This window comes from Panthera onca, chromosome A1 (assembly GCF_046562875.1).
Source record: "Panthera onca isolate mPanOnc1 chromosome A1, mPanOnc1 haplotype 2, whole genome shotgun sequence".
Taxonomy (NCBI): Eukaryota; Metazoa; Chordata; class Mammalia; order Carnivora; family Felidae; genus Panthera; species Panthera onca.
The window spans coordinates 204,383,147-204,400,771 of NC_138339.1; the positions used below are offsets into that span (position 1 = coordinate 204,383,147).

General features: G+C 41.1%; 1 protein-coding gene and 1 long non-coding RNA gene across 7 annotated transcripts in view; one reads left to right on the forward strand and one right to left on the reverse strand.

Annotated features, from left to right (window-relative positions):
• Positions 1-6,417, reverse strand: part of TDRD3 (tudor domain containing 3) — a 166,456-nt gene extending 160,039 nt beyond the window's left edge. For all 6 annotated transcript variants that reach the window (XM_060637033.3, XM_060637034.3, XM_060637030.3 and 3 more), the window contains exon 1: positions 6,335-6,417. In XM_060637033.3, coding sequence (XP_060493016.3) covers positions 6,335-6,375 — 41 coding nt within the window. In that variant the 5' untranslated portion in view covers positions 6,376-6,417. The remainder of the gene's footprint in view (positions 1-6,334) is intronic.
• A 917-nt stretch (positions 6,418-7,334) lies between these two features.
• On the forward strand, positions 7,335-13,318 carry LOC144612908 (uncharacterized). The gene is made up of 2 exons (XR_013550077.2): positions 7,335-8,019; positions 12,962-13,318. It is a non-coding gene; the product is annotated as an uncharacterized LOC144612908 (long non-coding RNA).
• The last annotated feature ends 4,307 nt before the right edge of the window (positions 13,319-17,625 follow it).

Genomic DNA, 17,625 nt, shown 5'->3' on the forward strand with positions numbered 1-17,625 from the left:
ATCAAGTCAGGGTGTGAAACCTATAGGGGTTATAGTAATAAGGTACAGGCAGGCTCTGTCCAGTCCTGGAGCATGATGTGGTTCTTTCCTCCTTCTCTATATCACCAGTGTGCTTCCTTTCTGCTCTCAGTATCCTTGATTTGACACCCTTGTTAACATTTTATGTTATCACCACATATTTCTTGCCCCCTCTTCTCTGCTTTTCTTTGTTTTCATTCTATGACCTCATAAAAATGTTTCTCAATTTTTACACAAAAATTTTTGCATTGTTGGGAGTGCAGTCTACTTCTTCTAAAGATCATCTGGAGGCAAAGTCTTCTTCAGCTACTTCCAGAGCCTACATCTTACAAAAAATCACAGTTTCTAAATAGTTGGGACTTAACTGCAACATGGTAAGTCAAAATGCCAATATTCTTCTTTTGTCAAAAGGAGAAAACATAAACCAAAAAAGTTGATATAGTTATATTTTTATGGTTCTTGAAATGTTACTATGTAATTTTTACTTGATTTAGCAAATGCTGCTGTGTGAGAGGAGAAAATTATTTTCAACTTGCTGAGGTAGCAAGTTTCTTTTTATACCCCCTTTATGCTTGAGGCAGTCAAGTCTACAGGCAGTTGAAACTAGATTTATAGGTTATTCACCAAAAAAAAAAAAAAAAAAAAAAAAAATCACTGCAAACAGCACCTTGAAACCTGAAAACTTGCACAGTTTAACAGAATATCCAGTCATTTTTTTTTTAGCACTTTATAGTATCAGAAGCTGCCAGGCAGTGTGTAACATATTTTGAGACAGAAGGTCAACAAGGCTTATTACTGTTGAACTATAATTTCACAAACAAGGTAAACCAAAGAGATAGTTACAAATGCTCATTAAAGAAATGGGAAATGTTTCAAAATAGGAGGTCTCTGATAAGTCCCCTGAAACCAAAATATAAATCAACTGGTTTCTTCTAATGTTCTTGAACATGATCTATTATTGTTTCAGCTAAAAAGTGTGTTCATGGTTCTTATCCTTTCCAAAAGAGTATACCAAGAGTATGTTTATATCAAAGTGGTAATGATAGAATATATTATAATTTTAGATAATAAAATATCCTGCACTTAATGTACAACCTTATAAAGAACTACTAATATCCTTTACAAATGTACTTATGCCTAAGAATTATGTTGGAATATAAGGGAGCAAAATTTCACATACTCTTTGTATAAACTCTTATTGTCTATTACCAACAGTGTAGTACATAAAGGTATAGTTATATTGATGGTACTGCAAAGGTTGCTTTTCTTTTTTTTTTTTCTTTCATTTTTTTATGTTTATTTTTGAGAGAGAGAGAGAGACAGATGTGAGCGGGGGAGGGGCAGAGAGAGGGAGACACAGAATCTGAGGCAGGCTCCGGGCTTCGAGCTGTCAGCGCAGAGCCTGACATGGGGCTCAGACCCACAAGCCACGAGATCATGACCCGAGCGGAAGTAGGACGCTGAACCGACTGCAGAACCTGGTGCCCCAGGTTGCTTTTCACTTAAAGACTGGGATCAATGACCAGCAGTCTCCTGAGGAAGTGTTGTGTCTCTCAGAAAACAGAAACCATACAAGACAGGTGCAGGGTGGACTACAGGACAGGAATCTGACTTTCTTGGTCATGACCATTAATGTATTTGGAAGGAAGCTTCCACGTGATGGAATGGGAAAAGCAGCTCTCCCTCTGTGGCCAGGCTAAAAGTCAGGAATTACAAATTCCAGCAAAATGTCCTGAAGTACCACTTTGAAATATCATTCTCAAGGCAACATGTGGAATAGGGCAGGCCCCCTTCAAGACAAGACAGCATTCACTTTGTACCCATACTGCCACTGTGCTTCCTAAATAATAAATGGACAGAACTTGTAGATGGACTATATCCATCTAAATATATATCAAAGTTGTTCTTCTTCAGCACTAAATTTTGATAAAGACTGTTACAAGCTATCATCTTTCTTAGGTGTCTCAAGGTGAAAGAAAGGGAGAGGAGTATACACTTGGGCCAGAGGATGGTCAGTGTGGTCGTAGCACCAGTCATCAAAGAGAGAGAATCCAAAAGGGAAGGTGAAATTCAAGGCGAACAAGGTAAGAAGACCTTCGTGTTCATCCTTCTATTTTCCCTCTAACCCTGCCCTCCTCACCAAAACACAAAAACAAAAATCCCAGAGCACAACCTGGTTAAGCCTTGTTATGTTAGAAACCTGGAGTTTCTCAGAAATTATGTTCATAATACAAATGGAAACACACTATTTCTAATGCTACCTTATGGTGTCTTCAACTCCAAACTGCCGAGTAAGGCAAAGACATACAATATGGTGTCTTACTTTTTCAGACCTTATTCTCAGACTTAGAAAAATACACAATTAACCAGATTTTCAGATAACCCTAATCAGACCTTAGGTGAGCCACCGCAAGATAAAGGTTTCTTTGTTTCCAAAATCACCATTCCTCAGCATAAGCACTTTATCTTTCCCAAAGAAAAAAGTAAATTTACACACTACAAAATGCTTAAATCCAATTTTCTATTTTAAAATGTATCATTTTTTTTTATCAACAATTTAAATTAGAAGTGGTCACCATGGCTTGATGGAAATGAGTTTTGAATCTTTATTCCGCCCGTTTGGGCTCTATTCTTGGTTCTGCTACTTGTAACTGAGGAAATTTTTGATTCCCATGGTGCTTCAGTTTCTTCATCCGCACCTGAAGACATTAAGCTATACCATCACTAATTCTATGGAAAATACCTTCTCTTTTTTTTTCGTTCATTTTTTTAAATGTTTATTTATTTTTGAGAGAGACACAGACAGAGATAGAGACAGCACAAGCAGGGGAGGGGCAGAGAGAGAGGGAGACACAAAAATCAGAAGCAGGCCCCAGGCTCTGAGCTGTCAGCACAAACCCAGGGGCCATGAGATCATGACCTGAAGCCAAAGTCAAACGCTTAACTGACTGAGCTACCCAGGCGCTCCACCTTTTCAAAAACACAATCACAACTAATTGTGTTCTAACATGTTTCTATTTTTTTAAAGTTTCAAAAGGTTGGGGCACCTTTTGAAAGTCAGTAGGGCATCTGACTCTTGATTTCAGTTCAGGTCATGATCTCCTGGGTTCCTGAGTTGGAGCCCCAAAATGGGCTCCTTCCTGACACTCTGGAGCCTACTTGGGATACTCTCTCCCACGCCCGCTCGCTCTCTCAAAATAAATAAACTTTAAAATAAATAAAAATTTCAAAAGATTCACATTTCTATAAAAATTTTAAAGATTCAAATGGTTAGTAGAAATATACAAATCCCCCTTAAGGGATTCTCCAAGGAGAAAAACCAAAAAGGTATTAAGTAAATCTGTTATCTAGACAAATTAAGTAAAATCTCCTCTCATACTGAAGTCTATTCCACACATAACTAAGTACCACAAAAGATCAATGTACTATTTAGTGCATTATTTAAACATAATCACCATACTGTGTAAGTCCCTGAAAGTTTTAAAGTTCAAATCAGCAAAACCTGATGTTTTCTATGCTACTCATCACTAAAGAAAAAAATTATTGTAAAGTCTGCCAGGGTGGCTACTGTTGGAGTTATATTTTAAAATATTGATTTTGTGGGGGTTCTAATGAAGATTAAGGACTTAGGAGGGGGAAAAATACTCAGAAAATAACAAACTGGAATAATAGATTAGAAACCTAAGCTTTTTTGGCATAAGATATTACCCTAACCTATTGTTTTAGGTGAAGATAATAGAAAGGATTTAATAGTTTAGGTTAGCATCTATTTCTTTTTAAGTCCTACAAGTCATTAAGTGAATAGATTAAGTACTAAGAAAAATGGTTTTGTCAGTGACAATAATAGAGAATCTCAAGAGTTAGAGGAAACTGAGAATATCAGAACTGAAATGAACTGGTCAGAGGTACTCTTTGGTCATCAATTCTCCTTCTAGTACTCTTCTCTGCCTAAACATTTGAAATTCTGTATTTTAACACAGTAAGTCTGTACTTAAATGTAAGATCTATACAGGTCACCTGAACGCCTAGGAGATCCTTTTGTTTGGCACAAATCTAACCCATTCAAGACCCATTAGGAATTACATGTAACTCCAAAATTCCTAGAAAAACAGCCTTATTAGACCCATGGCTTACTATTGCCTTCATTAGTCACTGCCTTACAAAAGCAACAGAAATCTGGTGGAAAAAGAAACATGTTAAACAGATAATTTGTGATATAAAGTAACAAATGTTACAATATAACATTCCTTTAGCTTTATAACAAAGGGAGGCACTCTAAGATTGGGTGGAAACCCCTGCTAGCAGTCTGATTGGCAGGGTCTGAATTCTAATTGGCAGGGGCATCCCAAGGTCAATTGTATGAGACTTTACTGAAAACCTACACTGTAGTGGCTCCCTGGCACCAAAAATACACAGAAAAATCAGTTATAGTTCCCCACCCTTAAGGAGTTTAGGGTCCAAAACCAAAAAAGAACAATTTAGTATGTGTTTGGAACCAAAATATGAGACTAGCCTTTCTAAAGGAGGTGGGGTCATGTTGGAAAGAAGTAAAAGACCAAGTTTCTACCTGAAGTTGTATCACTAGGTTGAAGAACTAAGGCTCAATCTAACGAAGCATGGGAAAAAACTGAAATAGAAGAGTGATCCAAGGAGGCGCCTCAGTGGCTCTGGCAATTAAGCATCCAACTTCACCTCAGCTCATGATTCCTGAGATTGGGCCCTAAATTCAGCCCTGTGCGGACAGCTTGGAGCCTGCTTGGGATTCTCTCTCTCTGCCCCTCCCATGCTTACGTGCTTGCTCTCTCTCTGAATAAAGAAACTTTAATAATAATAACAATAATAATAATAATAATAATAAAACGAAGAGTGACCCAAGAATCTTCAATACGTCCTTTGAGGTAAAGAAACTGAAGGTAGAAATTCCAGAACAAAAGTAAAACTGGGTAAGGTTAGCTTTTAACTCCACAGTCTGTTATGCTAATGGTGTTCACGGAAAAACTATAGGAACAAGGCATAACAGTGGGAAGGACCAGGCCCCCTGTGCTCACCTTTCAGCTCCACCACTTTCTAGATACGTAAAGTTACTTTTAACAGTTCTGTGCTAGTCTTCTAACTTGAACAGCCAGGAGCCCCCTCTCTTCAAAATACAGGTGTTAAATCTGGCCCAACCTTTCGGGTCTTAAGCCTCACTGCACACCCTCCTACTTCCACGAACCACAAGGATCTAGTGTCAGTTCTGCAAACCAATAAGCGCTTCCCTACTTCTGTGTTGCGTCTCCAGTGGCTCTGCCTAGAAAGCCCTTTCCTCGCCGACTTTCAAAACCCACTTCTCTAGGAACCTAGTGAGCTCTCCTTCCCCTCCAATTCCATAGCACATTTGCCTGCCCCTCTGTACAGTTTGCCACTGTCTCCGTTTTTGTGTTCGTTCTTTGGATGCCTCCCTCTCTGCTCTTTTCCCTAAGATAGTGAACTGCCAGAGAGCAGGGGCAAATCTTTTTCATCCTTCCTACCCCTCCTCTCTGTGCCTATGAAGGCCTGGAAAAGCGTTACTAAATTAAACAATGTTAACAACTGCAATGACCTCAGTTTCAGAAACGGCTTAATTTCGCATAATTTTTTCTTGCTCTCAGATGTTAAAATCTTGACGTGAAACGTGTTTAAAAATCAGAACACTGCCATCGCTTCAAGAAAAGTTCTACGGAGCACCCACACGAGTTGACAATGAGGTCATTCCTAGCTTCAGAAGTTGTGAGTGTGCCACGGAGGGCAGCTTCACACCGGTCCGTACACTACTCCGAAATTACGGAAAAGAAGCGGCGGCCCAGGCAGCCGCACAGGCTTTGCTTGGGTCGACCCTCAACTTAACGCGGGCCCGCGGGCCCGCGGGCTCCGGCCGCGCTCGCCCCTCTCCGCCGCACACGGTTCTCCAGCCCTCGCCTCCCCTCGTCCCGCCGCAGCAACACCGCCCGGAGCGGCGCGCACGGCGCGGCAGGTCCTATCGGGCGGATCCGCTCCGGCCTGGGCCGCCAGCCGCCCTGCCTGCTCTGCCAGCGGCCCCCCGGCCTCTCCCCGGCCCGCCGCCCGCCGCCCGGGGCCCAGGCCGCGCCGCCGCCGCCGCCGCCCCGAGGGGAGCTGGGGGACTCGCTCGGCTCCGCGTGGCGCCGGGGGCGGAGCCGGCCCGGAGGGCCGGAGAGAGGCCGGGGGCAGGCGGCGGCCTCCGCCTACCCCGACACGTACCCACCGCCCCCAACCCCAACCCTCCTCGGGGCCCCGGCCCGCGCCCGCGGCCGGGCGGCCGGCGGGACTTGCCACTTACCAACCCGCTTGGGACAACGCCGCGCCGGGGACCTCAGACATGGTAGCTGCTTAGGTCGGGGGTGGGGGTGGGGGGCTGGGGGTGGGGGTGGGGGGGGTAGGCCTCCTACTTGAGACCAAAAAAAAAAAAAAAAAAAAAAAAAAGAACGAAAGAAAAGAAAAGAAAAAAAAAAAACTCCTCTGGTCGGCTCTGCAACTGGGCATGCTCAGTGCGGCCGGCGCTTCCGCGTGCGGGTTCCACTCGCCGCGTTTTCCGAGCGGCCGCAGGGGCAGGCCTGGCGTGGAGCTTGGTAGTTGCAGCCCGCTGGAGGCCTTGTTCCCCCCCGCCCCGCCACCCCCCGCTACGGACCGTCTGGGGCCTGGAGTTCGCTGGCCAATTTGTGAAGAAGTACCACGAGGCTTTGCCTCTCCACCGAAAGCTGATCATTTTTTGTTTTGGGTCACTTTTCTGAGTTGTACACCTTGGAAACTAATGGGGACGTTTTTTCTAGAGCAGAAAGTAACGTCCGCATTTCTAGCGCCTACAGGCGGTCATTTCACAGAAACCAGGATATGCTAGGGTTGAGGGATGGGTCGGTTGCGAGGAAGTGTTTAGTTTCGGGGTAGTAAAACTCAAAGGAATGGTAACCCCAGTCACCCTGCACAAGAGAAAAGTTTACTTTTTTTTTTTTTTAAGTACTCGGTCCATTCACCCCGCTTTTCCATCTGCCCCGACGCAAAGAATGAAGTCGCATTTTTTCGAGTCCCCACAGGCAAATCAGTTTGTAGAGATTGTACCACAATGAAAGCGGTCAACCCAGGAAAACCTCCACTTAAGGGACATGAGTAAATCGGGCAGTTGTGTGTTTGTTTTCTCTGTCGCTCTGCCACTGGACCCGTCCAAAGTCCCAGCGCAGCCCTGTGACGTTAGCACGAAGACAGCCAGGCCCGGCTCCCACAGCTTCGCTGGTGTCCTTCTCCGGCTTTCAGGAGCGATGAAGCACAGGGGCGGGTCCCCGAGTAAGCATGCGCGGCGGCGTGGCGGAACGGCGCGCTGGGCGCGCCAGCGCGATTGGACGGCTGAGACTTACGACAGCCAATCGGGGAGGAGCAGGTGGAAGAGGCCGCGGGCAGGGGAGACGCTCCCTAAAAGTTTGCTCCGCCCTCTCTGGTTTTCCACCTCTGTGAGTACTCGAGATAAAGACGCTTCTGTGTGGTTCCAGCCCCAACTGTCAAGTCTCGGGGAGAAACCGAGAACTTAAGCCGTATCATCGCGGCTGCCTCATTTGAAACCATCATCACAAAGACAGACTGCGGAACTGGTCAGAGAAGCTCCTGGGACTGGGGAGGAAATTGACAGTTACAGAAGGAAGGAAATAATTGCTGTGGGCGGAGCTAAAACTCAATACAAATTTTTCTCCTTCTAATTGGGATACATACTCTGGGCTTCCCAACTCATAGTTTTAAAATCTCGATGCCTTTCTTAACTCTAATGCTATCGAAATATGTTTTCAAGCACATTGCTTAGAAACTAATTTTAATGAAACATATTTCCAAGTATTTAGAATCAGAAATAATTTCATCCTATTCTCTGCAATTTACAGTAGCATACGGTGTTTAGGCCATACACTTGGCTACAAGTATATTTCAGTTTATTGGCACCAGTCATTATATACAGGAGTCAGGAAAAGATTTACCATTCTGAAGGTAAATAGATGGCTCAAATTGCTAATATTTTTTATTGGTTGTTAAATAGAATCCACTCTTACCGATTATTTACATTTTGCAATTAGTTTAACTTGTTAACTATGAAAATGATATGCTGTCCTAGTATCAGAATTACTCACTTCTTAACTGTGAGTCCTTTATACATTTGTTTTCATGGTACAGTGAATTTACCATTGCAAAGCACTTACAATAACTTTAATAATATGCTCCACGAAACACTGTATTCCCTTACTTTAAGACATATTTTAAAGAATGAGTTGAGGATAACCACTAGAAAAATTTGGGACAATATTAGCATCAAAAACAATGACAATAATTTACTGAATTAAAAAAAATAAGTAAAATGCATGCTTTCAGAGTGGCACTAAAAATAACAAACAGCAACTGCCTGGCTCGGTTTCATATGAATATTACAGCAAAAGTCTATAATGATTGGGGGGGGGGGGGATTCCACTTTTCTTTAAAAACATCATCCTGGGGGTATCTGGGTGGCTCAGTCGATTAAGTGTCCAACTCTTGATTTTGGATCTGGTCATGATCTCACGGTTCATGAAGTTTAAACCCCGTATAACAGGCTCTGCACTGACAGTGGGGAGCCTGCTTGGGATTCCCCCTCTCCCCTCTCTGCTCCTCCCCTGTGCTCTCTCTCACTCTTTATCTCTCTAAATAAATAAATAAACTTTTTTTTTTTTTTTTTGAAAAGGGGGTACCTGGGTGGCTCAGTTGGTTAAACATCCCACTCTTGATTCCAGCAAGGGTCATGATCTCACTGCTCGTGAGTTCAAGCCCCTAGGAGGGCTCTGTGCTGACATCACAGAGCCTGCTTGGGATTGTCTCTCTCCCTCTCTCTCTGCCCCTCCTCTGCTCTCTCTCTCTCTCAAAAATAAATAAACTTTAAGGGGAAAAAAGTACAATTGAGATACTTCACACCCACTAGGATGGCTATACTTGAAAAGATGGATGATAACAAGTGTTGATGAGGATGTGAAGAAATTGGAATCTTCATACATGGTTGGTAGGAATGTGAAATTGTGCAACTATTTTGGAAACTGTCAGTTTTTAAAAAAGTTAAACATAGAGTTTCCATATGAGTCTGCATTTCTACTCCTAGGTATATATATATCCAAGAGAAATAAAAACTAATGTCCACACAAAAACTTGTACTTGATGTTCATATTAGCATCATTCATTATAGCCAATGATGTTTGGAAACAATCCAAAATGTCCATGAACTGATGAATAGACAAACAAAAGGACTGGGATTCCACAAACTAAAGAAAAGGGAATTTGCTGTTACCCCATTAGGCATTATTCTAGGAGATACGATTTAGGAGATGAATTTTTAAGAGGAAGAGTAAAATAGTTGACCTCTAGAAATTAACTTCTAGAATTCTGTGATTCTAAACCATGCAGATGAACCCCATTTGTTTTAAAGTTTCTTAACTAGTAAATACAAGCAATAGGGTGTGGCCATCAGGACAAATGGAGTCATGCCATGACAACAGACAACCACAGAATGTTAGTGGCTTTTAATTCAAAGTGTTTATTTTTATAAAGAAAGACAAGAAAAAAAATTTCTGTCCAAAGTGGGTGTTTGGAGGGTGGGGAGGAAGGCCTCTGATCATCATGGTCATCCACACTCCTTTTTTAAAAAAACGTTTCATTTTGAGAGATACAGCGTGACTGAGGGAGATGTAGGAAGAAGGGGGGAAGAAGATATGAAGCAGGCTCCACCCTGACAGCAGAGAGCCCAGTGCGGAGCTCAAACCCACAGAACCATGAGATCATGACTTGAGCCGAAGTCAGTACCTCAACCGGCTGAGTCAACCAGGTGCCCCCTCACTCCAGAATCTTGACAGAGCATTAACCAGTAACATTGCTGGTCAAAGCAGTAGAGGGTAAAAAAGACTCTGGAGAACCTCACACTGGAAATTAATGCCCTGCCAGGACTGGACATACGACAACACAGAAAGTCAATCACCAGGTGCCAGAAGGTAGAGAACCATAAATATTCAATGAGCACGATTAATGCTTATGGGAGCCAATAAGGTACCAGTATTATTTGTAATAACAAAACCCTGAAGGTAACTAAAATGTCCAACAATGAGGGAATATTTAAATAAGTTATAATAGGGACCATGTAGACTTTACCAAAAAATGAAGTAGATCACTATGTACTAAGATATATTAGTCAGATATGTATGTAGAGTAAGAATATAAGTACTGCAAGTCATTAAGAAAAAGGTTTAAAAAAGATTTAAAAAATAACAATAAAAAGAAACAGGTAAAAATCCCATTAGAAAACTGTGCAAAGTGTATGAATAGGCAATATGCAAAAATAAAATCTAAGTGATCAATAAATATGTGAAAAGTTTAACCATATCAATAACCACAATATTAGTTTCAGGTGTGCAACATAGTGATTAAAGCAATGGGCTATCAATAAAATTCCACTTTTCATCTGACCCAGTAACAAAACTAGTAAAGAATATCAAATGTTGACAACGATACAGGGAAATGATTCCTAATACACTCCTCATAAGAGTAAAGTTGATACAACCACTTTGGAGAGTGATTTGGCAATATCTAACAAAACTGAAAAATGTGCATACCTTATGGTTGCACATTTTCACTTTTACGTACTTATTCCAGAGAAAGATATTCGCTGACACATTGCTTTCAAATAGAAGAATGAAAACAACGCCAATGTTCAATTGAGGATAAATGGGTTAAAAAAAAAAAAAAGGTGGTATGCTCATAAAATAAAATGCTCTATGCCAGTTTAAAGGAATACCCTAGACCTCTATGTAAATTTGGGTAGATCTCAACGACATAAAACCAGGTTAAAAAACAAAACAAAGCAGTTTAGCAACTTTATAAACATAAACAGTATTACATTATGTGAAATTTTAAAAGCACATACTAAAATATATATACCAACAGAGGTCTCCACAATGATGGAAATATTCTATATCTCCACTGTCCAATATGGGAATGGGAGCCATTCGCCACATGTGGCTACATGTGCACTTGGAATAAGGCTAGTGTGGACAGGCAGCGCCAGTGGCAGTAAAATGACTGTTCCAGAATCTTACCAGGCAGCCCTCCCGGTCTTTCTCGGTGCCAGCCGGCAACAGTTACTTCCCCGTGCCTCCTGCCCCGCTGCCAGTGCCGACCATGGGGCTGGTGAAGAGCCCGGATGGGAAGGGCATAAATTCTCCTGCTACTACACCCAGCCACACTGCCTGTCCCCAGTGCAACTGCTGTGCAGACTAAGTGCAGTAGCCGGCCTCCTTTTTCAACCGTCCAGTCCAGATGTGTTGTCCTTCCTGCAACAAGATGATTAAGACTCAGCTGTCCTATCATGCCGGCGCCCTCACGCAGCTGTTTGGGGAGCCTGTGCCTGCTGGGGTGCATAGCTGGCTGCTTGCTGCTTCATCCCTTTTTGTCTGGATGCACTTGTGGACCATGACTGTCCCAACTGCAAAGCTCTTCTAGGCACCTACTAAAAGCATTTACGTAGCAGGCTGCCAGACCTGAAGGGAGCCACGTGCTGCAGGAAGTGCTCTCCAACTCTTACCCAGTCCAGCCCCAGGGATGGGGGTTTCATCTTGGGGGCCTCATCGCTCTAAGGGCTTCACCTTCATGTCTTCTTTTGGGGCAAAAATATCGCAAAAGTAACACACCTCTAAAAGCCCAGAGATTGCTGCTTGGAGTTGTGCACAGGACATGCAAAGACAGTCACCTTGAGTGTTGGTTCAAGGGTTTCCCACCTACCGTGACCCCAAGTCACCCCATCTAACTGTGACCATTGCCCCGTCTGAATATCTTCTAGTAATTTGCCATTGGCCGGCTTCTTTTCTTGCCTCCGTGGGCCTTTCTGGGTGCCGTCTCAAGCTGAGAGGCCACAGTTTGCCTTAATTTTGAGACTGCTCTGGCCCGAATACAGCAGGCCCAGCTTTTAGTGCCTGCCATCATGTTCATCTGTTCCCACTTCCGATGATAGAAATCTTGCCTTATAAACTAAGGGCTTGGCTCTCAGAGTCTGTAACTGTGTGCTTTCATTAGCACACAAATTCACTTTAATTTCTTCATTCCTTTTTAAGTACAAGGAGGAGCTATCCACACCCACAAGACACACACGCATGAGGTCATAAATGCATGCTGGATACAAGTGTAGGGCTGGATCTTGTCATGGGTCTGCCTTCCCTCAGCTCTTTTTACCAGATCCTCAGCCACTTTACATGAAGAGCCTTTTTCTTATAGAGGAATTGTTTGAATTAACCATTTTATAACCCCCTTTTGGTCTTAAACACCTTCGAACATAATTTTGAAAGGAGACATTTATAGAACCATTTTTCTTGACCATATGACTGCTATCATTTTCCCATTTGCCAGTGCGCTCTCTTTTTGTTGTTGTTGTTAACAGAAAAAGTAATGGATAATCTTATCCACTGCCTCTGTGTGGGTTCTGTGTGGTTCTTAAAAGTCCCTATAATGAGGGGTGCCTGAGTGGCTCAGTCGGTTAAGGGTCCTACTTTGGCTCAAGTCATGATCTCACAGTTCGTGGGTTCAAGCCCCACGGCTGGCTCCGTGCTGACAGTTCAGAGCCCGGAGCCTGCTTCTGATTCTGTGTCTCCCTCTCTCTCTCTGCCCCTCCCCTGCTCACACTCTGTCTCTGTCTCTCTGTCTCTCTCTCTGTCTCTCTCTCTCTCTCAGAAATAAACAAGCATTTTTTAAAAAAATTATTTTTTAAATCTCTATAATGGAACTGTTAAAGTGAGACTCCCTTTTGGGTTCCCAGTGGTGAGTTTAGAAAGACAAAGGAAAGCACAGTTTGAGCACATCCTGGTCCATGGTGCTGGAAAGCTTGGAGACCTGACTGTTTCAAAGGAATCTCATTTCTGATTTTATTTTTCAGAAATACAGTTTGTTGCAGAACATCAGAAGACATGATTTCTATGACTCAATCAGCAATCCAGAGTTCTCGATTAGCTTGTATTTCATCTTCAAAATCAAGATAAGCTGGGCTTGACTTTCAAAAGTCCCCATTTTGATACTAAATAGGCACAGGGAATGCACGTGAATAACATTATGTAGAATCAAACTAGACCTTGAACAAAAATTGGTATATTGGCTGACAATTATAGTTGTAACCATTGATTCGGCTTATTCATGATGTTTTGAAAGTTCCAGTAATTATCTTTGCAATGGATATGGATACTACATAGCACTTTGGTGTTAATCTGCTTTTTAAAAAATAAAGTCTTTTTGTTCATTTGGTGAACTATTTATTAAAAAAAAGAATATGGCTAGTGCCAATGGTGAAACTGATTTTTTACACTTTATTTTAATAAATTTAAATCAGTGGCTACATACTGGACAGCACAGATTTATTTATGTCTGGATGTGTAGATGCATACACATGTATGTAGAAGAATGAAAACTGATTTGAGGACATACGACAAACTCAGAATACTGGTGGGGTATAAGGGTAGTTGCCAAAGAGGATTTTTTTCTTCACTGGTTAAGTTTATTTCTTTAAAAAAAGAATAGGAGCAATTATGACAATCTATTAGTTACTGTTCCTTGAGTAGTAAGAGTATGGATGGTTTTATATTATTACTTATACTTATTGCTACATTTTAAATACCTCAAAAAGGCAAGTTGCAACACTTTTATTACATGATACTTTATAACAATAACATTAATATACTTTTATTTTAGTATACTGTTCTGTTATATCATCAACATAATCAAAATATAAGTAGTATGAGAAAAAATAAGGAAGAAAAAAAAAAGGAGAGGAGGGCAAAAAAACAAACAAAAAAACCCCACCAGACTGTAATAGTGACCCTCAGAAATTTGAAAGACACATGTACAAGAACATTTAGACTTGTTGTCAGTCTCAGAGGGTAGTTCTAAGGACTATAGAGAAGACTTCATCTTAATATAATAAAAAAATCTTAACCTAGAGGCAGTCCAACAAGGAAAACAGGCAACCTCAGAACAGTGGGAGTTCCCCGGTGATGGAGGTGCTAAGTCTCCATTAGATGAATGTTACAAAAAGGAATCCAAGTGGTTAGATGGGTTCAGTGGCTTATCAAAGGATTTTCTAAGGAACCCTAGTGGCTCTCCATGGTGCCTCAAGAACCACAGTAGGGGACAAGGAGAAGGGTCAGGAAGCTGGAGTCAAGGCCTCCAAGCCCACTCAAAGCTGAACAGCACTATTTTAACTTGCTTTACACACTGCATTTTGATGACAGATTTAATTTGAATGAAGCAGTCAGCAAATAAAAAGAAGTTTTGAGAACCATGAGGCTACATGAATAAACCAGTTATTGATTCAACAGGGATGTATTAAACCCACACTAGGAGCCAATCATTGTGCGAGGCACTGCAGGTAATATCTGCAGTCATGATCCCGGCCTTTGAAGTTTATAGTCTGAGGATAAAAACATTAAGTTATGTATACACAGTTAATTAGTTCCAATTGTGAGTGCCATGAAGGTGCAATCAAAGCTGCAAACTTACGTATAATATTAGAATTCGTATTTTTATTATTAAAATGACTAATTATAAACTAAACTTGATTTTGTGCTATGTATATGTGTGTGCTTGCATTAGACTATTTATTCAAATATTATTTTAACAAAATGTATTTACTTAGGGGCTAGGCATGGGTAGGCAGCTGTGAGTAAGACCAATGGAGTCCTTGTCCTCATAGAGATTCCATTCTAGCTGTTTAGGGAAGAAACCATGAATTTTATTTAATGCATTAAATTTCAGAAATTATCACTGTAGGTTTTGTCAGTTACTACAAAATACAACAAAATATGAGCATAACTGAACATAAATACAGGAAGATGAGTTATAAGTGAAGAAAAAGATTGAGAGGACATACACATAAATGTTACTAATATAGATATCTGGGTGGTCATAGAAGAAGCATGATTTTATGCCCTTAAATGTATGTGTATTTTCCAAAACTAGCAGGTACTATTTTTACAAAAACATATACAGGTCTGATGAGAATATGGCAGAGTGAATTATTGTGGCATCTTTTATTCTCTGAAATCTTAGTGTTTCACATCTATGTGCAGTATGGTTGGTAGTTGTAACAACTTGAAGAGTCTTCTGCCCTTGTTGATTTTATCATCTAATATACTGCAACACTTCTCATGATATGTACTTTAGGATTCTGTTTATATTATTTCTCTTTGTTGTTTGAATTACATTCATATATTCGAAATATCATTTCTTATATCTTGCTTTACCTGACCTAAGTATCCTACATACCCTTTTCAATTAATCATTTTTTATAAGTAACTGAGTACTTCAAATGTCTTTGAGATTTCAACTAAACATTTCCAAATCTACATGAAGTAGTTTTGATATTCCCACTGAAAGTATGGTAGATATAGGAGATGTTGTTTCAGGCCTCTTCAATCTCAGCAACAGCTGACTTAAGTGAGCAATGTTTTTCAAATAGAATGAATAAAGATACAGGGGGTCCTATAGAACCCAGGAGCACAAAAGTGGTGAACCTTAGGAAGAATAGGAAGTAATAGCTGAAAGCCACCAGACTCCCAGGCAAGATTCCATCTCTACTCTCTTTTGTTCCCTACTCTCCTTTGCTTTCTTCTTTCTCTTTACTTTCTAATTTGTATGACAGTGTGTGTGTTTAGATCCTGAGTTTATGTATCTTGGTCCCATTCCCCAGAGAGACCATGTCACATTCTTGATCCCAAACAGAAATTTCAGAGAAGGCATCTGGCATGGCATGGGTAAAGAGCTCAGCATGGGGTTCAATCAGTATGGTCAGAGGATGGGATCACGTTTGACACAGAGGCTGCCACATGAGAAAAAGCTGGCAATTGAGGCACTTACCTGAGCAGACACCCCAAAAGCTATCTACCATAGTTGTATTCCTACTAAATGCTTGTAAAATAAAATTTTAAGAACATATGATTTAAAAGAATGCTAGTTGCACCCACTTATAAAATCAATCATCACAAGTTAATGTATCTTCTGTATATATTCCAATTTTACCATAATCATTTGAATTCAAATAAAAATCATGGACAGTCACTTTCCAACAACTTTACAACATAGGCCACTTCATAAGTATGTACAAGAGGAATTGGCCCCTTTTGTTTTCTTCATGGTACAAAGTTAGGCTGCATATCTTTTCGTTATTTCATTCAATATACTTCAAGTACTACATTCTGTCATATTCCTTAAAGCCATTAAACTTGCCTTTTATGCTGTTTTGGGCAAAGACCATATGTATTTGGTGTCCACACATGATCTAAAACAGTGCGCAGGATGGTCTGTTTTTAAAGTTGTTTTTTGTTTTTTGTTTGCTTGGTTTTTTTGTTTTTTTTTTTTCAGAGAAAGAGAAATAGAGCATGTACATGTGAGCTGGAGAGAGACAGACAGAGAGAGAGGATCCCAAGCAGGCTCCACGCTGTCAGCACAGAGCCCAACTCAGGGCTCAATGCCAGGAACCATGACATCATGACCTGAGCCAAAATCAAGAGTAGGTCACTTACCCGACTGAGGTGTCCAGACACCCCAAGAATGATCTGTTTTTAAAGAGATGTGGAAATTACCCGCAAAGATCTTTGTAGACTTTTGTTGTAATATTCATACTTAATGAAATTTGCTAAGATTCTTTCCCATACTTTCTCACCGTTCACAAAATTACCATGTAAATATTTTACAAATCATTTATCCTCTTCGAAGCTCGCCGCTAATACCCGACCTAACATGCAGCTCTGTCTTCATAGTCTCTCCAGAGTTCAATCATTGTCATTTGTCCCTGCTCTCTGGTACTCATGCCACTTTTCAGCACACTGATAAGACTTATCGAAACTAATTGGAATTAATTTTAGAACTAACATTTCACAAGAAGGCACATGAAAGAACACATGAATATGCTTTATTCCTCACCTTGTTTCCAACTAATGTTAACTCCTCGCTTTAGAGTGGTCAGTTAGGTAAGAAAATTCAGTGTAAAATGGATGCTGGCCATATCTCTTTATGGGTATTTCTTCCACTACCCATATCTCTTGCATTATTGGGAAGTTTTGACCAAAATATATCCACATATGTATTATCAAAAGAAAAAAATATGTATCCAAATATATGTATGTATTTATTTAGTGAGTTCATCCTGACAAGTAATTTTCAGTCAGATTTATAAACGGAAGAGCTAAGATCCCCGAGTGTTTTGACTCCACAACACACACACACTTAGCTCCGACACTCGTGAGTAACCGGAAAATAGTGGGGTCCTTGATGAGGAGAAGAGGATGAAATGAATGTGCCGACTTGGGGCGTGTTGAAGCAGAAGTGACAAACTATGCCAAGTATCGAGTCGAAATGTGGGCTATAAACAGATGAAGGGCAGATTTGGAGGTGCTGATTTGTAGAGTCATCTTCTTAAAGAACTTGTTGAAGCCTTACAAACAGGTTGTGAGGAGTAACGTAAATGCTGAGGAGAGGCTCAATTCTCAAGCCTAAGGCACAACCACAGTAAACAGTAGGGAGAAGGAAGAAGGAGCAAAGAAGTACAGAAGC